General features: G+C 54.7%; 2 protein-coding genes across 4 annotated transcripts in view; one reads left to right on the top strand and one right to left on the bottom strand.

Annotated features, from left to right (window-relative positions):
- LOC135406043 (uncharacterized) overlaps positions 1-10163 on the bottom strand; it is a 31568-nt gene extending 21405 nt beyond the window's left edge. The window contains exon 1 of the mRNA XM_064640573.1: positions 10106-10163. The gene's annotated coding sequence lies outside the window, so the exon portion shown is untranslated. The remainder of the gene's footprint in view (positions 1-10105) is intronic.
- Positions 1-22420, top strand: part of LOC135406068 (uncharacterized) — a 361545-nt gene that overhangs the window by 296428 nt on the left and 42697 nt on the right. The window contains exon 1 of one of the 3 annotated variants that reach the window (XM_064640620.1): positions 18482-18642. The exons of the other annotated variants lie outside the window; for them this stretch is intronic. Coding sequence (XP_064496690.1) covers positions 18497-18642 — 146 coding nt within the window. The 5' untranslated portion in view covers positions 18482-18496. Of the gene's footprint in view, positions 1-18481; positions 18643-22420 lie in introns of those variants that run through there. 3 annotated transcript variants of the gene reach the window in all.

Genomic DNA, 22420 nt, shown 5'->3' with positions numbered 1-22420 from the left:
ATCCTGGAGGGCCTGATCTGTGGCCTGGTTTTCTGGACACCCTGCTCAAGGTGCCCCAGGGCCATTGTCACACACCAGGCCCTGGAAACCACTGTTCCCAGCACTGGTCTGTCAGCCACCTCTGAGAGGGGGTTTGTTCCTTCACAGAGGGACATCAAGTGACGGGGCCAGAACTCCAAGAGGTCCCAAGACTTTGTCCCCTCGGGCACAGCCTGGTCTGTGCCACCACGGGCTGTGAGGACACACGTTGTGCTGAGGCCCTGGGGGCTCGTGGCCTCCTGGCACAGCCCGGGCAGGCTGGGCACTGTCACCCCCTTGTCCTTCCCTCAGCGTCACCCCCATCCCAGTGCCCTGGCAGAGCCCTGAGCAAGGCGTGAGGGACAGGATCTGCCTTCCCCGGGCTGGGGGTCAGGGCTGGACCTTTCTGCTGCCTCCAACCGAGCCAGGCTGTGCTCAACATCTCAGCTGCCTGCACAGAGCCTTTGCCTCCCTGCACTCACGGCCCCCAAGGATCTGCTGGAGAGTCCCTGGGGAGGCTTTGTCAGGAATGGCCCTCGGGGGGCTCCTGAAGGCTTCAAGGGCCTGCAGGATTTTCAAAGTACTTTTCATTTTCCTTTCCACACTGAATCTCTGAGAGGTTTGTGCAATCATCTGCAATTATCTGCTTTAACCAGTCCCCTGAGAGCCTGTGTCAGTAGTGACACTCACTGGGGCTCATTAATTCTTTCAAGGAGTTCAGTTTTTAGGGGGACTTTGGGTTTTGCTTTTGATATTGAGAGGTTTGTGCAATCGTGGCCCCCAATTATCTCCTCCAAGGGGGTCCATGAGGAGCCTGTTTTGGGAATGGTCCTCAGTTGCACCCATTAATGCTCTGAGATACTTTCAGTTTCTCTTTGACCCATGAAAGGTTTGTGCAATGTCCTCTCAGTCCCTGAGGTTCAAAGGCTCAGCACCAAGTACACCACGGGGCTCATTGAGATAAACCAGGTCCTGATAAACCATGGAACTTCTGTGATTGTCCTCTAATCTAGGAGGGTTAATTAAGAAGGTTGCCTATGTAGTTATGGAGAAAGTTCAAAGAGCTTCTAACAAATATGCATTCCTATTTTAAAGAGTGTACTTTATTACTTTTCTCTTTGGAGAAGAAATGATTGCAGCATTCTCAGACTGATACTGATCCAGGGTCTCTCCTAAGGAGGTCTGGACTATTTGGAGAACTGTCCCTTGAGGTCTGACACAGTGTGGACAACCTTGCTCCACATCTCCCCAACCCCATCATGTCTCTCATCAGTCTCCTGGGTCCTGCTCTGCTCACAGAACTGACTGCACACAGCACAGAGGGTTTTTTCTTCTTTCTCTGCAGCAATCCGAAAGCCCCAAGTTTCACCTTTGGTAACAGACACTCCTCAGCTGTGAGCCAATCCCCGCTGCCACCAATGGGGTTCAGCTCCCCCAGGGCAAACCCGTGCAAGAAACATTTTAGACATGCAGGAGTTATAAAATAAGCACAAATAAAAAGTTGGCACTGGGGGGGCACTGATGGGGATAATTATGGGGCAGTTTGGGGCCCAGGGGGAGCGGATTAAGAACTGGCTGGAGGGCTGGGCCCAGAGGGTGGTGGAGGATGGTTCTGCATCCAGTTGGGATCCAGTCACTAGTGGTGTCCCCCGGGGATCAGTGTTGGGCTCAGTTCTATTTAATATCTTTATTGATGATCTGGATGAGAGGATTGAGTGTACCATTAGCGAATTTACAGTTGACACCAAGTTGGGGGGGAGTGTTGATCTGCTGGAGGGCAGGAGGGCTCTTCAGAGGGACCTGGACAAGCTGGAGAGATGATCTGATTCCAACGGGATAAGGTTCAACAAGGCCAAGTCATAGTTTGAAACTGGCCCCCCTTGAGAATTCAAAGAGCTCAGAGGTGATTGGGTGCCAGGGCAGCGTTCCCTGGAGAGCCGATCACTGTCCATGTTGGTCGCTTCTGCTCAAAATCACATATCACAGCACGGGAAGCTGTTGGCAAGTTCAGTCTTGGTTGTTTTGCTGTTAGTGTCTGCTGCGTGCAGGTGGACGAGGCCAGGGGGTGGCCCTGCGACCCCCCAGCTCAGCCTTTGGCTACAGTTGGAGGCAGCATTTGGAGTGTGTGCTGTGAAGGAAGAGATTCACAGCACCTGAGGTAAGAGGAGAGAGGCAGGCTTTGCAGCCAAGCCCTCTCTCCCCCCTCCTTTTCTGCAGTGAAGCTGTAGAGGGGGGCTATTTCTTTCCCTCCACTGTAAGAGGAGGAGAGGCTCAACTTGAAGCTGAGCCAAGAGACTGGGCCATGGAAGTAGGCCCGGCGCTCGGGAGAAGAGTCCCAGGTGAAATTGGAGACGAGCCAAGAGCTCAAAAGTTGCCTGCCAAAGCTGACCGGGGACAGCCGAGAACTGACGTGGAGGAATGAAGATTCCAGGTTGTGGAAAATGGGGAATGGGGGTGGGAAAAGTGGGATAAGAGGGGAAAATGGGGAATTGGGATGGGAAAAATGGGAATAAATTGGAAAAATGGGGAATGGGGGTGGGAAAAGAGGGATTGGAGATGGGAAAATGGGGAATTGGGGTAGGAAAAATGGGAATAAATTGGAAAAATGGGGAATGGGGGTAGGAAAAGAGGGATTGGAGATAGGAAAAGAGGGATTGGAGGTGAGAAAATGGGGAATTGGGGTTGGAAAAGTGGGGGTGGGGAGGCAAAAGTGGGGAATGTGGCAGGAAAAGTGGGATTGGAGCTGGAAAATCGAGATTGGAGCCCCCTGAGCCTCTGGAATTCCCGGCAGGAGCAGGACATTCCCTACAGGAACAGTAAACTCACCTTCCTGCTCCAGAACTGCCTGAGTGACAACACCAAGGTGTGAGTGCAGAGCCCAAAATTCCAACCAGGAATCCCAAAATTCCCACCCCTGAATCCCAAAATTCTCACTGAACCCTGAAATTCCCCCCCCCCCCCCCCAGTCCCAAAATTCCTCCCCAGTTTCCCCCCTGGATCCCAAATTTCCCCCTGAATCCCCAAATTTCCCCCAAAATTCCCCCGTGAATCCCAAATTTCCATCAACATTCCCCCCTGAATCCCAAAGTTTCCCCATGAACCTCCAAATTTCCCTCCAAATCCCCCCTGAATCCCAAAATTCCCCCAAAATATCTCCTGAATCCCCAAATTTCCCCCCAATTTCCACTTTGAATCCCCAAATTCCCCCCAAATTCCCCCTTGAATCCCCAAATTCCTCCAAAATTCCCCCCTAAACCCCCAAATTTCCCTCAAAATCCTCCCTGAATCCAAAAAATCCCCCCTAAATCCCCAAATTCCTCCCTGAATCCCAAATTTCCCCTCCCCAGGTTGATGTTAGTAACCATTTCCCTCCTGGAGGAGAATTTTTGGGAATCCTAATCTCCCCCAAACTTTCATCTGGGTGGGCTCAGCTTTGTGGTGACACCCATGGAATCAAGGGGCCATTGTGGCACTGCAGGGCCTCATGGAAACAAAGGAACCCTGGGACACTGTGCAAATCAAGGAGGCATTGTGCCACTGAAGGCCCTATGCACCAGAGGACACTGTGGAAACTCATGGAATGCAGGGGCCATTTTGGCACTACAGGACCCTCTGGAGCCAAAGGAACCCATGGACAAATTGGAATCTCATGGAATCGAGGGGCCATTGTGACACTACAGGGCCTTAGGGATGCAAAGGAGCACCAGGACTCTGTGGAATCTTGTGGGACGAAGGGGCCATTGTGACACTGAGGAATCCCATGGAATCCAGAGGCCATTGTGACCCTGAGGAATCCCATGGAATCCAGAGGCCATTGTGACACTGAGGAATCCCATGGAATCCAGAGGCCATTGTGACACTGAGGAATCCCATGGAATCCAGAGGCCATTGTGACCCTGAGGAATCCCATGGAATCCAGAGGCCATTGTGACCCTGAGGAATCCCATGGAATCCAGAGGCCATTGTGACCCTGAGGAATCCCATGGAATCCAGAGGCCATTGTGACCCTGAGGAATCCCATGGAATCCAGAGGCCATTGTGACACTGAGGAATCCCATGGAATCCAGAGGCCATTGTGACCCTGAGGAATCCCATGGAATCCAGAGGCCATTGTGACACTGAGGAATCCCATGAAATCCAGAGGCCATTGTGACACTGAGGAATCCCATGGAATCCAGAGGCCATTGTGACCAGGCATTATGGAGCCAAAGGGACCCTTGGACCCTGCAGAACCTCGTGGAAACCCGCCCACTGTGAAACCTTGTGGTCCCACGGGGCCATTTGGACACAGTGCAGGCTCATTAAATCCAGGGGGCTTGGTGACACTGAGGGGCCTCCTGGAGCCAAGGGGACCCTGTGAGAGGACGTAACCTTGTAGAGTGAAGGGACCATTGTCCCACTGTAGAACCTCTTGGAACCAAGGGGCCACAGTGCCACTGAAGAGTCTCCTGGCACCCCCTGTGCCTCCCCAGAACTCCATGGGATCAAGCAGAGCCGCTGCCTCCCCCCCGCCGCACGGACCGGAGTCGCCGGCTCTGCCCCGCTGGGACACCTCTGGAGTCAGCGTGTTCTTGGGCAGCACAGCTCATCTCAGGCCAGAGAGTTTCCCACATTTTGCTTTGCCCCCTCTTTCCCCTGGTTTTGTTGTTTGTTCTTTGTTCAGTCAGGGGGAAGAGGGGGAAGGGAGGCACCTGTTGATCCCTGGGTTTGTCTTTACAAAAGGGAGTTGGGGCAGGGGGGAGAGAAGAGGCAATTTCTCTCTCGGCTCTTGCTTTGAACTGTTCTGTTGGTATTGTTGTTTTTGCTGCTATATTTCTTGTCAGTAAATTGTTATTTTTTCACTTATACCTCCTTGTATTTTTGTCTCCCTGTATTGGTGGGGAATAAAAGGGGAGTGAGTTCATTTGATTGGATTTCCCTGCCCAATCTGTGTCTTTAAACCAGGACAGGTTGCTCAAGGGCTCCCTGAAATTTGGCATCACCCACAAAGGACTTGAAAATACATTTGGTCCCTTTGTACAGAAAGATAATAAAGATGTTCTACAGTGGTGTTCAAGGGCTGGTCACTGAGGGATTTCATCAGGAAGTTGCTGCCAAGAGGACTTTGTACCATGGATTTTTTTGGACACTCTTCATTCAGCCAACTTCCCACCTACCACATCTTCCACTTCTGCACTCCAGTCTGGCTCTAAGAGACCCCAGCAGACCATGTCAAAGGCCTTGCTGAAGTCTGGGCACACAACATCCCCTTCTATTCCCTCCCACAGGGGTTCTGCAATCCCTGCCTTGTCCTTCCCATGCCTGGCAATGGCTGCAGCAGGACTTGCCCTCTCCCCTTCCCTGCTGAGCCTGAGCAGTGTGGAACTCTGCCAACCCTCCTTGCTGCCCTGTTTGCAGACTGCTTCCATGTCTGCCTTTGCCAAGGCCCCAGGAAGCTCTGGGCTGGCTCTGGCCTTTCCAAGGGTTTGGGAGAGTCTCCCAGTGACACTGCCCAGCCTTCTCAATATCCCAGACACCAAATCCATTTCCATAGCCCACACTTCCAGAGGAGTGCCCAGGACACAACACAGGTTGTCCTGGTGGTTCTGGAGAATGAGAAGGGATTTCTTCCTCCAGGCCAACCCCTCCAATTGGATTGGAGTGCAGCTGAAGGGTTTCCTCAGCATTTCCCTGGTGCCTCCCTGCCCTGAAGGTTTGTGGCCATCAGGCTGGAGCTGAGGGGGTTGGGCAGGTGCCTGAGGAGGGGGGAGAACAAGGGCTGTGTCCAACTGTGCCAGGAGGGCTGTGCTGGGCAAGGATGAGGAGGCTGCAGAAAACAGTGGCACTGGGGAGGGGAGAGGAGCAGGGGGAGAGACCTTGTGCCTGCCCACGCTGGGCAGGAGCTGCCCCAGGATGGCAGCTCTGAAGCACTCACAGGATGTCCCTGGGAACAGGAGGGGAAGACTGGATCTGAAAATGGAACCTGGAAAGCAGAGAGCAGGAGTGTCATGGTGACACTGCAGGAGAGTTGCAGCCCTGGAGCAAGGTGACAGAAGAAGTGCCCCAGTCCATGCCCCGCCCTCAGAAGATCCCACAGCATCCTGGAGATGCTGGAAGGGAGCCCAGCTCTGCTTCACAAGTTCCCAGGGCCTGTCCCTGCCTGTGCTCCAAGGGCTTCCAGCCCCCAGGACTGTGCTCAGAGAGCACTCAGGCCTTACAGCCAGAAAGGGGCTCAGGAGGACAGTGTGGAAGGGGCAAGAGAGCAGCTCTGGGAAGACCAAGCACTGCTGCTCCCTGGCAGTGCTGCTGGGCTGGGATTCTTGTCCCCTTCCCCTTTGCAAATACACCCTGTCCTGCAGTGTGCTGTCCTTTGGGAACAGCTAAGAAGAAGGGTCTTGGACAAAGAAGGCACTGCAGGGTCCTTTATATGGTTTAAATAGTCAGAGAGTACAATTCATCATTTATACATCTCTGGGTCAAAAGGTGAACACTAAATTAGAAGGCGGGTGCATAATAATATTTAATTGCACAGAACTGACAGGGTCAGATCCAGGGATGGGGAGGAGATGGAGGGGGGCTTCAAGTTGGAAAATATGGCAGTGCTGACAAACAGGGAGACCACAGCCAGGTGAGGGAGGCACGTGGGAAAGGCTTTGTGCTGTCCCTGCTCACAGGGGATCCCCAGAGCACAGCCTTTACTGAGCTCGCTCGCTTCTGCTTTCACACATAGAATAGAAACATATTCTTGCAAAAACACTTAGGCATCAGCAGCTGCCTTCAGCCAGACTGCTTTGACCTTGTACTCTTTATATCTCAAGGCTGTAACCATGGGAACTATCTAGTTAGCCTTACTGTTCTGGAAAACGGCCTAACACTCTGTAATCTTTCAAAGCCCTCAAACTTCAGGGGCTTCGTGGGGCTGTGACTTCACCCCACAGCTCAGCACTGCCCAGGATCCTGTCTGATTTCTGAGAGTCCTTGAATTCTTCATCTCTGAGAGGAAAAGACTTTGCATTTAAGTGCTTCTTCCTAAACTGAGAGAACAATTTCTATGTCCCAGTGCCTCCCCAAAGCCCCTGACTTTGTGTGCTTGGTCAAATCCTCCCTGTAAAATACCTTGTGGGGATCTGGAGCTGGGAGCAGGTCTGACCCTGCAAGAGCACGGCATCCAAAGGATGCTGCCCTCCCCTCCAAGGGATTTCTCCTTGCCCACAGCCCTTCTCCCCCAGCCCTGGCAGCAGCTCCCGGGCCGGCTGAGAGCTACCCCTGGCAGGCAGCAGAGTCCCTGCCCAGCACAGCGCCCTGGGCTGCAGGACCCTGCTCTGCCCCACAGCCCTGGGCACCCCTGGCTGCACCCCCGGCTTCACAGCTCTTCCAAAGTGCCCCAAAACAACTCCTGCTCACCCATCCCATCAGCTGGGGCTGGGCCAGCTTTAGGAGATGCCTCCAGCAGCTGCCCCTGCACTGCCCTGCAGCCACAGACTGCCCGTGTGCAGCCCTGCCAAGATTCCTCCTGCAGGGAGCTCTCAGCCATCCTGCCAGTGCTGAGCCCCTTGAAGCTCTGGCTGTGCCCTTCTGGTGTCCCTGAGCTGCCCTGGCAGTGCCCCCAGCCCTGCTGGGCTGTGCAGAGGAACTGCTCCTGGGCAGAGCTGTCTCTTGGCAGCGCTGCCCGCTTGCCAGGGGCTCCCTGTGTGCCAGGAGCCCGGCCCAGCTCAGCAGCACAGACACAGCTGTCACCCTCGGGGGCTTTGGGGATGAGTCCCTGAACGTCAGACCCTGAGGAAAGTTGCAGGAACCTCTTGAGAAACCAAAGGGACATTCCAAGTGTAAAGTTTCTGGTCGTGTTAATGGGTCCCACTGAGGGACCCAACTGAGAAAACATCCCCAGAATCTTGTAAAAGCACAAATCTGGAAACGGGGATGACAGGTCAGAGAATCACAGAATCACCAAGATTGGAAGAGACCTTCAAGATCTTCTGGTTGAACTGTCAACCCAGCACCACCAGAATCACCCCTAAACCATATCCCAAAGTGCCACACCCAGACGCCATCTGAACACGTTCAGAGACTCCAACACCTCCCTGGGGCTACTTGTTCCAATGCATAAAAACTCTCTCAGTGAAAAAAAAAGAGGGTTTTTGAATATCTGATCTGAACCTTGCCCGATGCAACTTAAGGCCATTTCCTCACCTCCTATCACTAAAGGCTTTGCAGAAGAGACCAACCCCCACCCCACTAAAACCTCCTTTCAGGTCATTGTAGAGAGCAATGAGGTCCCCCCTGAGCCTCCCCTTCTCCACACTCAACCAGCCCAGTTCCCTCAGCCGTCCCTCAGCACACATGTTTTCCAGAGCCTTCCCCAGCTCCGTTCCCTTCTCTGGACACGCTCCAGCCCCTCAAGGGCCTTTTTGCACTGAGGGGCCAGAACTGGACACAGCACTCCAGGTGGGGCCTCAGCAGTGCCCAGCACAGAGGGGCAATCAGTCCCTTTGGCCCCACAAGGTCCTGCAGTGTCCCGATGGCCCCTTGATTCCGTGAGGCTCCACAGTGTCCCAGGGTCTCCCTGCTTCCATGAGTTTCCCCAGTGTCCCAGGTTTCCTTTGGTTCCATGAGACCCAGATGTGAAGCAGTGGCCCCTCGATTCCACGAGGTTTTGCAGTGTCCCGATGGCTCCTTTCTGCCCTCAGGTTCTGCACAGTCTCAGGGTTCCTCTGCTTTCAGGAGGTTCCGCAGTGTCCCGATGGCCCCTCGATTCCAGGACGATCCCAAACGTCCCAGGCTTCCTTTGGTTCTAGGAAACCCTGCATGTCCCAATGGCCCCTTGATGCCATGAGTTTTCACAGTGTCCCCATTTTCCCTTGCTTCCATGGGGACCTGCACTGTCACAACGGTCCCTTGATTCCATCAGGTTCCAGTCTCCCAGGGCTTCTTCATCTCCGTGAGACTCCGCAGGGTCACAATGGTCTCTTGATTCTGTCAGATTCCACAGTATCCCAGGATTCCTTTGCTTCCCTGGGCCCTGCAGAGTCACAATGGACTGTTGATTCCATGAGGTTCCACGGTGTCAAAATGGCCCCTTGATTCTGGGAGGTTCCACAGCATCCCAAGATTCCTTTGGATACAAAAGGCCCAGCAGTGTCACGATGGCCCCTTGATTCCATGAGGTTCTTCAGTGGCACAATGGCCCTTTGTTTCTATGAGGTTCCACAGTGTCCAAGGACTCCTTTGGTTCCATGAAGCCCTGCAGTGACACAATGGGTTGTTGATTCCGTGCAATTCTGCAGGGTCACAAAGACCACTTGGTTCCACGAGTTTCCTCAGGGTCCCAGGCTTCCCTTGGTTCCATCAGGTCCTGCAGGGTCACAGGCATCCCTTGCTCCCACGTGGTTTCCCAGTGTCCCAGGTTTCATTTTATTCCAGGAGGCCCTGCAATGGCACAATGGCCACACAATTCCATCAGGTTCCCCAGTGTCCCAATGGCCCATTGATTCCATGAAGTTGCAAAATGTCCCAGGGTTTCTTTGCTTCCATGAGGTCCCCCGTGTCACACTGGCCACTTGGTTCCAGGAGATTCTGCAGTCTCCCAGCTTTCCTTCAGATCCATGAGGCCCTCCAGTGTCACAACGGCCCTTTGATTCCAGGAAGTTATTGAGCTCAGAAATTTCCAGTTAGGGAAATTGAGCTCAGAAACATTACTGAGCTCAGAAATACCCACCTAGGGAGCTCTTGGGGCCTGAAACAGCAATTCAGGGTGCATTTGGGTCCAGAAACACTGATTTAGGGAGCCTTGGGGCTCAGAATACACCACTTTAGGGAACCTCAGGCCTAAGAAACCCCAATTTGGGGCGACTGAGGCTTAGAGAAACTGCTGTCGGGAGCTTTGGGTCAGGGAGAGCGATTTGGGGAGAGTTTTGGCTCAGAAAGAGTGACTGAAAGAGCTTCTGGACTGCAAAAGACCAATTCGAGCAGATTTCAGGCTCTGTAGCCCCCACTTAGACGGCTCTGGAGCTCCAACCCAGCAATTTAGGGAGCTCTGGGTGCAGAAACATGAGCTGCAGGAGCAGCAGCAGCCCAGCAGGGCACAGGTGGGACGAGGGGCTGCACTTACCGGGTCGGGGTCGGGCACCGGCGACTCCGCGGCGGGAGGAGACGGCCCGGTGGCTGCACTCCCTGGGCTCACTGTGTTGGGAAGTGCTCGTGCTGCTGGAAGACTGAGATAATTTTTAGGGTGTTTCCACCTCCTGTGATTTCCTGCTGCACAATGGCAAATACACTGACTGCCTGGTTTCAACAGAGGGAGGAAACAGCAGCCGGAGTGCAACCCAGAGCAGAGCAGCTGAATTACCCAGCGAGCTCTACACAAAATCTCAGGGCAGAGTCCTGGGAATCCTGGATTTTAAGTGAATGAGCATTTCCAGCAGCAGCACATCTGGCCCTGGGTTCAGAACCAGAGCCTTGATCCCACAGGTGGAGGCCGAGCCCCAGCATAGGAAGACGAACCCCAACATGGACCCCCCGACCCCTGTCAGCATCTCTGGGGGGCAGTGTCCGTCGGCAGCTCTGGGGGGCAGGATCCGGGAATGGTGGCGGATCCCCGGAAGGGATGGGCAGGGAGTGGGACAGGCTGGGATGGCCTGGGATGGACCGGGACACCAGGACACATGGAGACCAGGACTGGGACCTACCAGGACCTGCTGGGAGCAGGATCAGAGCACACTGGGATCCACTGGGACCAGAACTGAGGCAACAGGGATTATACTGGGAGCTACTGGGACCAAAATGAGGGCTACTGGGAGTAACTGGGAGCATGCTGGAGGCCACATGGGATATATTGGGAGTGTCTGGGAGTCACTGGGATCGTACTGGTGGAAACTGAATCCTTCCTGGGGTAACTGGGAGTGACTGGGAATGACTACAACCATGCTGAGGGCAACTGGGACACACTGGGATTGTCTGTAACTATAGTGGGGATGACTGAGACCACTCTGGGGGCAACTGGGACCATGTAGGGGGCAACTGGGACCATGCTGGCAGCAACTGGGAGCAATTGTGAGTGACTGGATCTACAGTGGGGCAACTGGGATTCACTGGGACCATGCTGGGGGAAGACTGGGACCATACTTGGATTGGCTGGGATCAGACTGGGATCAGACTGGGATCACAGTGGGAGCAACTTGGCCCATGCTGAGGGCAACCGGGATCATATTGGGAGCAACTGGGAGTGACTAGGAGCATGTTGGGGGCAGTTGGGACAGGGAATGTCCGGAGACAGGGAATGTCGAGGGACAGGGAGTGGCCCGGGGACATGGAACAGTCCACGGACAGGGAATGGCCCCGGGATATGGAATGGCCTCAGGACACGGAAGGGCCCATGGAACATGGAACAGCTGAGGGACATGGAATGGCTGGTTCCTGCCCTGGATCCCACGGCCAGGAATGCTCGTTTTGCCCCTCGTGGGCAGCGAGGGGTGCTGGAGGGTCCCTGTGAACCCCCTGCCCCCAAGTCACTCCTGGCACCGCTCCGGGGCTCTGTCACCGATCGGTTGCTGCCCTGGGGCAGAGGGCTTGTTGCAGAGTTCGGGATTAAACCCAACAAACTCGGGCGGGGGGGCAGCCCTGGACACCAGGGCTTTGCTGCCACGGCTCTGCAGGGGCTTCCCACGGGGTCACGGCCTCCTTTGGGCAGCCCCCGCTCCGGCGGGGGCTCCTCCCCGGGCTGCAGGGGGGACTCTGCTCCATCCCGAACTCATCCACAGGTCACAGGCCCTTCAGCTCAGGTTCTCACGGAGCTCCAGCCGGTTCAGTGCAGCGGCGCTGCCCCGGTGTCCCGCCAGGCCGGGCACCTCGCCAGGGCTGTGACTCCTAAAGCAGCGGCTCCGGGCACCTCGCCAGGGCTGTGACTCCTGAAACAGCGGCTCCGGGCACATCGCCGGGGCTGTTTCTCGCAAAGCGCGTGGCTTTGAGGAAAGGGAGGTGGGATCTCGTTCAAAGTGCAAGGGGCTCCGGGCACTCGCTGAGGCGGCGGCGGAGCTCGGACGCGGCCCCGGCGCGGTGGGACCCGCTCGGCCCTGCCGGGGCTCGGGGAGGCGCCGCGGGGAGCGGGCTCTGGCGGGCTCGGACCCCCGGGTCCCCTCCCCCGGGGCCGCTGAGGGAGCGGCTGCCCACGGGCTCCTCCTCCCCGCTGAGCCCCCGGCGGGCTCGGAAGCAGCCGCTGCCGCAGCAGCGCTGCCTCGTCCGGTTCCTCTCGGGAGGAGAGATGTGGCTGCCTTACAGCAGGGCAGCGTTCCCGGCCAGCCAGGAGCGAGCTTAGAGCCACCTGGGCTGGAGGGAGGTGTTCCTGGGCTGCAAAGTGCCTGGGCAGGGGCTGCTGGGCACAATCCTGAGCACCCTCGGGGCTGCTGGTTCCTCCTCCTTGGGAGGCTGAGCCCGTTCTGCAGCTGCCCTGGGCCAGGAGCTTCCAGGCGATGGCACTTACATGTCACGACAGGGACACGACCGGGAGCTGGTCCGCAGCAGCTGTAGAGTCAGAGGGGCCGGGCCTGGTCCTGAGCTCCCCCTTGTCTCCCCAGGTGCTGCCGCAGCGTCAGCGGGAGCAGGGACAGGGCAGGACTGAGCTGGCATCGCCCTCCTGAGCCCGGGTGTCCCACAGGGCCGGGTCCAGCTGTGCTCTCTCTTCACGGCCCATTCCATCTGCCCTGACAGTGGGGGTAAACTGCAGCCAAGGCTGAGCTGAACGAGGCTTTGTCACCACTTCTGATGCTTTGGGCACAAGATCTGGTGTGTCGTGGGCAGGGAGATGGCACTTGTTACCCTGTAGTGAGTCAAGGGGAGGAGAGTGAATTCTGCTCCGTTGATGGGATTGCAGAGGATCCCTTGGGTTCCCAGGCCGGATGGACCAGGGTGGTGGTTGTGGGCCAGACTGGGGGAGTGGGGGCTGGGCTGGACCAGGACGAAGCAAGTTTGGATTTGAGCTTAGTTCTCTCTTCCCAAGATTGCTGTGCCAGATCCAGAGAGAATTTGTGAGGGGGAAGGAGGATGTGAGACTAAGAGGAGAAATAATAGGCAGCTTCCTCTCCACATCCCACTCTGTCTCCCCAGAGCCTGCCCCTCCATCCCAGCCTGTGGGTCCCACTTTGGGGTCCAATGCAGGGACACCTCAGGTCAGGGCTGAATTACTCTTTTATTTTCAGATAAAAAGTGGAAATTCCTGGGAATCCTGGAATTTAAGTGACTGAGCATTTCCAGCAGCAGCACAGCTGGGCCCTGGGTTCAGAACCAGAGCCTCGATCCCACTGTGGTTTCTGCACTCCAGCAGAGCTCTGCCCTTCCTGCGTGCCAGGAATTTGGAGGCTGCTGCTGTTCTTTCCAAATGTGTTGATGTTGATGAAGTCCTCCAGGACAGGGGAGGGATGATGAGCTTCCCCAGCTGTTCTTCACACAGACAGTCCGTGGGTGAGGGTCAATGGGAGGGGCAATGAGATGGCTGGAATGGAGCTTGAGGCTGGAATACTTTTAACACAGCTCAGACCCAAGGCCCAAGCCTGAGCTGACATGGAAGTTCTGGAATGTAGATGGAGCTCCTGAAGCCCAACTGGAGTTTCAGGGTATCTGGATAGACACTGGGTATCCCAGTTGCCCTGTGAGGGTGAGTAACGGGGTGGCCGACAGCACAATCTACTGGGTGCAAGAGCTGAGAGCAGCGAAGGAGGGAAAATTGTTCCCACTCTTTTTTTTTGTTTCAAGTGAGGGAAGTAGTTCAAAATTGCCTTTGGATAACACCGAACACTGTTCCTTGTAATCTCCTCGATCAGAGCAGGGACTCCAGGGCATGGTGAGCAGCAATGGCTTCTGCCCTGCCCTGCTCTGGTCATTGGATCCCAGAGACTCAGACACCAGTTGCCACCAGGAGCTGCCCAGTGAGGGCACTGTTGGTTTCTGTGAGCTCAGGCCATGGGCTGTGTGTCAGAGGCACTTGCTGGGGCTTTGTTCTGTCCCAGCCCTGCAGGAGCTGCTGGGCCAGGACCTTCAGGAAGGTGAGTTGGGCTCCAGGCTCAGCTGGGGTGGGCATCCCAGTGCTGTCATCAGCCTTCAAGGAATTTTGGGGCTGCATTCCCCCCATGCCCCCTTTCACCACGGGATGGGCACCATGCCCCAGACCCACAGCTTGCAAACACCTTTAACCTTCCTTACTTCCTCCTCCCCCCAGCTCTCTGAGCTAATTTTAGCTCAACTCACCTAAACTCAACCCCGGCTTTGAAACAAGAACTGGTTCTTACTGGTCTCTTCCTCTGCCCTCCCCTGCAGCAGCTCCATCGCAGCAGCCGAGTCTTCCCCTGTGCAAACCAAGCGAGTTCCTGCTCAGGCTGGGAACTGGAGAGAGGCAAATCCCTGATTTGGGGCAGTTTCCTCCCAGGACATTCAAGCACCATTTCCCCTTGGCCAGGTTTAGGTGATTTCAGCCTTCAAAGAACCAGGACTCGCTTTGTTTTTCCAACTCAGCCTTGGCTCCTGCCGGCTCTGTGTGCCCTGGGAAGGTGTTGTCTCAAGGACTTGTACAACTGTGAGGTGTTTTCAGCCCCAGTCCCCACTCCAGACCCCCCAGGTCACCCCACAAGGTGCTGGACGGCCCTTCAGACCCACCTGGGACAACAGCCCCAGATCCCAGGGCCTGGGCAGGTCCTGCTCCGTCCTGAGGCTTTCCCAGGATGCTCCCATGGTCAAAATATAAAACCACAAAAAGCTGATAATCCCCCAAGCTGCCCCCCAGGCGGTCACAGCCTTTTTCTAACCCTCTTCCTTTCCCCAAGGCTCGTTTCTGTTCACTGTTTCCTGTCCCAGCCTGTGCTCGGCCCCGTTATCACTGCTCCAACCTCCCATATTGGACATATTTTCTCACCTGGTTCATTGTTTTTCCTAAATTCTTTTCCTGCTCTATCTTTCCCTGGGCATGCACTATTCCCATATGGATGAGGAGTCCGAAGAATTAGAGATAAAAGCCTACCAGTGCTGGGCTGCGGCATTGAAAGAGGTTGCGGAAGAAGAGGATTGGATCTAAGATAATGGACTTGCTTAACAGAGACTGTTTAATGGAGAGAAATCTCGAGTGAATGTTTGTTTTAATGTTCTAAACTGATGGTTTATTCCTGTCCCCGATTTTACAATGGTTTATTCCCACCAGAGTTCCACTCCCTTCTTCTGCATATTCTATTGTAATCCCTCCCCTCATATTCTGCACCCAAAATCGTTGTTCCTCTTTCCCAAAACTCCTCCCCTTATTTACCATTACTCTGGAAAGTTCTCCCAGCTCCCCTATAAAAGGGGGAGCCATTTTAATATAGTGGTTCACTCCCTTCCACCCTACAACCTGTGTCGAACCCTGAGTGAACTTCCCCGTGTCCCTTCCCCAGGCTGCGTTATTCCCCAAGACAAAGTTAAAAATTAACAGGTTCAGCAAAGCAAAACTGATCCCACAAGAGCAATTTGGGGAATATTTATAAGGAAAAAACCCAAGGAAACAGGACAAGAATCCACTGACACAGCATGTGGATGCTGCCAGTGACCCACTGGCAGCTGCAAAGAGTTTCTACATTTATTAAAACTCTCTATGAACCCTGACATCAACAAATTCAAATTATTACCAGCCCCTGCACCTGACATTTCCTCCATAAGTAAATATTCTCCAGATGTCCTAGTTAGAGCAGCCGGGAGCAGTTCATCCCTGGGTGGGTGTAACCCAACCTGTCTATTCTACACCCTCCATGTCATTTCCCAGGAACTGTTAACAATAGATCATTTGCAGCAGCTGCCCAGAGCACACCTGACCCCCCTCAGGCTGTAGTTATGGGTGATGTTAACTCCCCTCCAGAGAGTCATTAGCACCTCCACACCCAGCCTGAGAGGTCATGGCTGCTAACGGGCCACCGAGGATTCAAAAAATATCTCAAGACTCACAATCACCCATTGTGGAACTCCCCGCCCTGGGGGAGGTACTGGGCATTCCCACTGGAACCTGAGGGTATATAATCTTGGGGTCTTAGGACTTCTGGCCCACTCATTGGATCCAGAGGAGGACCAGAACCTCGGCTGGACTGCGACCAGCACTCTCACCAACAGGTTTTCCTCCCCTTTTACTTTGGACTCAGAGGGACCACGTGGGGCTCAGCACGGGGGCTAACAAACACCATTCTGTTCATGCCCCAGGCTGCTGGGTTATACATCTGTGTTTTGTAGCTTAAAACCAATTGTTTGTCCGTATAATTGTATTTATTGCATTACTTTTATTAAATTGTAACTCTGACTTATATTCTGTTTTGAGTTGGGTTCATTTCTCCTGCCAATTTACCTTTAGACCAGCACACCAGGTAAGAACCCTCTGCCTGTGTTTGCAATGTAAGAACCAAAAGGATCATTTTTCCCACCCAAACACTTGATTTTTGAATAAGGTTTAAGTGATGCAGTGGTTTTTTATTGTCCCTAACCCCCAAATTCCTCCTGCCCCAGGCTGCAGTTTAGGGCATTGAAACAGGAGGTCAGGCTCAGAAGAGTTAACTAAGAAACTTGGGCCTGCTAACAAGTTCCTAACATCCAAAACGATCTGTGCCTGTTCTGTTCTACTTACTGGAGCAAAGCTTAAGAGAATGGTAGAAGTACATGTAATAGGCCTAGAGGCAATAAATTAGGATACAGTAAGATAAAGTAGACATTTGAATAGAAGAAATAGGCCAGGAGCCAGGGCTTTCTCCGAGCTTCAGTGAGCGGGTCAAGAACAATGGAAAAGAAGAGGGGTCAAGCTGATGAAGAGGATTTTGAGCCCCCAGACCCAGGGTAGGAAGAGCAGAACTACCCCCGAAATTGAGGGCTAAGAGAAGTGCCGCCCTAAGCCCCTCCTGAGCTCCACCTATACTCCACCTATACTCCATCTATTATTAATATATGGATAGCTGTTGTAATCACTTGAATATGCATTTAATCATATTGAAAAATTGTATAAAAACTGCTGATTTTGTGTGAAGCCTTCGAGCAAGTTTGTCCAGCACGAGCTGGCTTGCTCCCAGTGCTGTTAATAAATACCTTTGCTGCTCAAAAGATCAAAGCCTCTGAGCAGTTTTTGTTTCAGACCGATTTTTCGGATTCAGCATTTTGGAGTGAAAAACAGGTGGGGAAGGAAGAGGAGGAGAAAACAGACCCACTGGGGAAAAACAGAGGATCCTACCATGGAAAATACTCCCAAAGGCATGGGGTTTGGGGGGAAAAAGGACTTTTGTGTCCCAAAGAGCAGTTCAAAACTATTACAGGCCACTAGAGTTGGGGCCTTTTTTTTTATTTGGCTGCCCAGGGAAGGGAAATGAGTCCACAAGTGCACGTGGGAATTATTCAAAGGGTCTTTTCTGTAGTGACCTGTTGCCGGACACAGAGATTTCTGTGAACATTTTTTCCTGCACTCTGTAGGCCTTGCTTGCCATGGAAGTGGCAAGCGTGTATTGTTTATACTTATAGACTGTGTGAAAATATGTGATGCTTATACTTGTTAGCTGTGTGTCTAATTATAAGGTTTGAGAACATAATATGTTTATAGAAAGAAAACCTTGAGAAACTGAAGATAATGAAACACCTGCAATTTTAGTAAAACCCTAAAAGCAGATTAATTAGAAAGAGGTTTCTATGCCAAAGATGATTTCAGATCGCGTGGACAGAACATCAGGTCCAATGAACTGGGAACATGAGACGCGTGCACAGACTGAGCTATCCAATCATCTTATTATAAGCATGTGCCCTAAACAAACTAAACTGTATAAAAGTTAACTGATTTAAATAATAAATCGACATATTGCCGACCATAATGGCCTGTGAGCATTATGTTCATGCCTCCCCATCGATAGTGACCAAAAGAGAGGCAATCCAACCAGTCAACAGGAATTTCCACTTTTTATCTGAAAATAAAAGAGTAATTCAGCCCTGACCTGAGGTGTCCCTGCATTGGACCCCAAAGTGGGACCCACAGGCTGGGATGGAGGGGCAGGCTCTGGGGAGACAGAGTGGGATGTGGAGAGGAAGCTGCCTATTATTTCTCCTCTTAGTCTCACATCCTCCTTCCCCCTCACAAATTCTCTCTGGATCTGGCACAGCAATCTTGGGAAGAGAGAACTAAGCTCAAATCCAAACTTGCTTCGTCCTGGTCCAGCCCAGCCCCCACTCCCCCAGTCTGGCCCACAACCACCACCCTGGTCCATCCGGCCTGGGAACCCAAGGGATCCTCTGCAATCCCATCAACGGAGCAGAATTCACTCTCCTCCCCTTGACTCACTACAGGGTAACAAGTGCCATCTCCCTGCCCACGACACACCAGATCTTGTGCCCAAAGCATCAGAAGTGGTGACAAAGCCTCGTTCAGCTCAGCCTTGGCTGCAGTTTACCCCCACTGTCAGGGCAGATGGAATGGGCCGTGAAGAGAGAGCACAGCTGGACCCGGCCCTGTGGGACACCCGGGCTCAGGAGGGCGATGCCAGCTCAGTCCTGCCCTGTCCCTGCTCCCGCTGACGCTGCGGCAGCACCTGGGGAGACAAGGGGGAGCTCAGGACCAGGCCCGGCCCCTCTGACTCTACAGCTGCTGCGGACCAGCTCCCGGTCGTGTCCCTGTCGTGACATGTAAGTGCCATCGCCTGGAAGCTCCTGGCCCAGGGCAGCTGCAGAACGGGCTCAGCCTCCCAAGGAGGAGGAACCAGCAGCCCCGAGGGTGCTCAGGATTGTGCCCAGCAGCCCCTGCCCAGGCACTTTGCAGCCCAGGAACACCTCCCTCCAGCCCAGGTGGCTCTAAGCTCGCTCCTGGCTGGCCGGGAACGCTGCCCTGCTGTAAGGCAGCCACATCTCTCCTCCCGAGAGGAACCGGACGAGGCAGCGCTGCTGCGGCAGCGGCTGCTTCCGAGCCCGCCGGGGGCTCAGCGGGGAGGAGGAGCCCGTGGGCAGCCGCTCCCTCAGCGGCCCCGGGGGAGGGGACCCGGGGGTCCGAGCCCGCCAGAGCCCGCTCCCCGCGGCGCCTCCCCGAGCCCCGGCAGGGCCGAGCGGGTCCCACCGCGCCGGGGCCGCGTCCGAGCTCCGCCGCCGCCTCAGCGAGTGCCCGGAGCCCCTTGCACTTTGAACGAGATCCCACCTCCCTTTCCTCAAAGCCACGCGCTTTGCGAGAAACAGCCCCGGCGATGTGCCCGGAGCCGCTGTTTCAGGAGTCACAGCCCTGGCGAGGTGCCCGGAGCCGCTGCTTTAGGAGTCACAGCCCTGGCGAGGTGCCCGGCCTGGCGGGACACCGGGGCAGCGCCGCTGCACTGAACCGGCTGGAGCTCCGTGAGAACCTGAGCTGAAGGGCCTGTGACCTGTGGATGAGTTCGGGATGGAGCAGAGTCCCCCCTGCAGCCCGGGGAGGAGCCCCCGCCGGAGCGGGGGCTGCCCAAAGGAGGCCGTGACCCCGTGGGAAGCCCCTGCAGAGCCGTGGCAGCAAAGCCCTGGTGTCCAGGGCTGCCCCCCCGCCCGAGTTTGTTGGGTTTAATCCCGAACTCTGCAACAAGCCCTCTGCCCCAGGGCAGCAACCGATCGGTGACAGAGCCCCGGAGCGGTGCCAGGAGTGACTTGGGGGCAGGGGGTTCACAGGGACCCTCCAGCACCCCTCGCTGCCCACGAGGGGCAAAACGAGCATTCCTGGCCGTGGGATCCAGGGCAGGAACCAGCCATTCCATGTCCCTCAGCTGTTCCATGTTCCATGGGCCCTTCCGTGTCCTGAGGCCATTCCATATCCCGGGGCCATTCCCTGTCCGTGGACTGTTCCATGTCCCCGGGCCACTCCCTGTCCCTCGACATTCCCTGTCTCCGGACATTCCCTGTCCCAACTGCCCCCAACATGCTCCTAGTCACTCCCAGTTGCTCCCAATATGATCCCGGTTGCCCTCAGCATGGGCCAAGTTGCTCCCACTGTGATCCCAGTCTGATCCCAGTCTGATCCCAGCCAATCCAAGTATGGTCCCAGTCTTCCCCCAGCATGGTCCCAGTGAATCCCAGTTGCCCCACTGTAGATCCAGTCACTCACAATTGCTCCCAGTTGCTGCCAGCATGGTCCCAGTTGCCCCCTACATGGTCCCAGTTGCCCCCAGAGTGGTCTCAGTCATCCCCACTATAGTTACAGACAATCCCAGTGTGTCCCAGTTGCCCTCAGCATGGTTGTAGTCATTCCCAGTCACTCCCAGTTACCCCAGGAAGGATTCAGTTTCCACCAGTACGATCCCAGTGACTCCCAGACACTCCCAATATATCCCATGTGGCCTCCAGCATGCTCCCAGTTACTCCCAGTAGCCCTCATTTTGGTCCCAGTAGCTCCCAGTATAATCCCTGTTGCCTCAGTTCTGGTCCCAGTGGATCCCAGTGTGCTCTGATCCTGCTCCCAGCAGGTCCTGGTAGGTCCCAGTCCTGGTCTCCATGTGTCCTGGTGTCCCGGTCCATCCCAGGCCATCCCAGCCTGTCCCACTCCCTGCCCATCCCTTCCGGGGATCCGCCACCATTCCCGGATCCTGCCCCCCAGAGCTGCCGACGGACACTGCCCCCCAGAGATGCTGACAGGGGTCGGGGGGTCCATGTTGGGGTTCGTCTTCCTATGCTGGGGCTCGGCCTCCACCTGTGGGATCAAGGCTCTGGTTCTGAACCCAGGGCCAGATGTGCTGCTGCTGGAAATGCTCATTCACTTAAAATCCAGGATTCCCAGGACTCTGCCCTGAGATTTTGTGTAGAGCTCGCTGGGTAATTCAGCTGCTCTGCTCTGGGTTGCACTCCGGCTGCTGTTTCCTCCCTCTGTTGAAACCAGGCAGTCAGTGTATTTGCCATTGTGCAGCAGGAAATCACAGGAGGTGGAAACACCCTAAAAATTATCTCAGTCTTCCAGCAGCACGAGCACTTCCCAACACAGTGAGCCCAGGGAGTGCAGCCACCGGGCCGTCTCCTCCCGCTGCGGAGTCGCCGGTGCCCGACCCCGACCCGGTAAGTGCAGCCCCTCGTCCCACCTGTGCCCTGCTGGGCTGCTGCTGCTCCCGCAGCTCATGTTTCTGCACCCAGAGCTCCCTAAATTGCTGGGTTGGAGCTCCAGAGCCGTCTAAGCGGGGGCTACAGAGCCTGAAATCTGCTCGAATTGGTCTTTTGCAGTCCAGAAGCTCTTTCAGTCACTCTTTCTGAGCCAAAACTCTCCCCAAATCGCTCTCCCTGACCCAAAGCTCCCGACAGCAGTTTCTCTAAGCCTCAGTCGCCCCAAATTGGGGTTTCTTAGGCCTGAGGTTCCCTAAAGTGGTGTATTCTGAGCCCCAAGGCTCCCTAAATCAGTGTTTCTGGACCCAAATGCACCCTGAATTGCTGTTTCAGGCCCCAAGAGCTCCCTAGGTGGGTATTTCTGAGCTCAGTAATGTTTCTGAGCTCAATTTCCCTAACTGGAAATTTCTGAGCTCAATAACTGCCTAAAACAGAAATTCTAATGCCAACATCTCCCTAAATGAGTGTTTTTGAGTCAAATGCTCCTTAAATTGGTGTTTCTCAACCCCAAATTTCTCTTAATCAGGACTTGGGACACAAAAAGCTCCCTAAATGGATGGTTCTGAGCCTCAAAACTTCCTAAATAACTGCTTCTGAGATCAAAAGATCCCAAACTTGCAGTATCTGAGACCAAAAGCTCCTGAGTGGGAGTTTCTGAACCCCTAAAAAAGCAGAAATTGCTGGGTTTGAGCCCAGAAGTTCCCTACACCTTTTTTTCTGAGCCTCAAAGATCCCATAATGGGTATTTCTGAATGCAGGAGCTCCCTAAATTGCTGTCACTCAGCCCAAAAGCTCCCCAGATGGGTGTGTGGTGGGTTGACCCTGACTGGGTGCCAGGCACCCCCCAAAGCCACTTGATCACTGCCCTCCACACCTGGACAGGGGAGAGAAAATACAGCAAAAGGGTCATGGGCTGAGATAATATTCCCCAAATTCTGGTGTTGGGAGCCTCGTGGTTAACCTGGGGACAGAGCAGCAAACTAAAGAAAAACTTGTATTGGAATAAAAGAGAGAGTTCACCGGACAAACCCCAGTGAGGTCTCTCCACTGGACAGGGGACACCCCCCCCTTTTATCCCATCTCACCCAACATGCAGATCCCTCCCCATTTCTCCTTTGGCCAAGGTACTCCGGGGTTACAGACTCCCCCATGCCCCGGCTACACCCTCCCCACTGCACGCTGGCCTCCCCTTCCCTTTTTGTTTTATCCAACTGTGCCTTTCACTGTGGGGGCTGTCACATCCTTCAAAATGGGGGCTGTCACATCCTTCAAATGGAGGCTGTCACATCCTTCAAAATGGGGGCTGTCACATCCTTCAAAATAGGGGCTGTCACACACGTGCTTCAAAATGGGGCCATCCTCTCCCTGC

This window comes from Pseudopipra pipra, chromosome W (assembly GCF_036250125.1).
Source record: "Pseudopipra pipra isolate bDixPip1 chromosome W, bDixPip1.hap1, whole genome shotgun sequence".
NCBI classification, from domain to species: domain Eukaryota; kingdom Metazoa; phylum Chordata; class Aves; order Passeriformes; family Pipridae; genus Pseudopipra; species Pseudopipra pipra.
The sequence above is the reverse complement of the archived record's forward strand: the minus strand, read 5'-3'. Positions and strand labels throughout refer to the sequence as shown.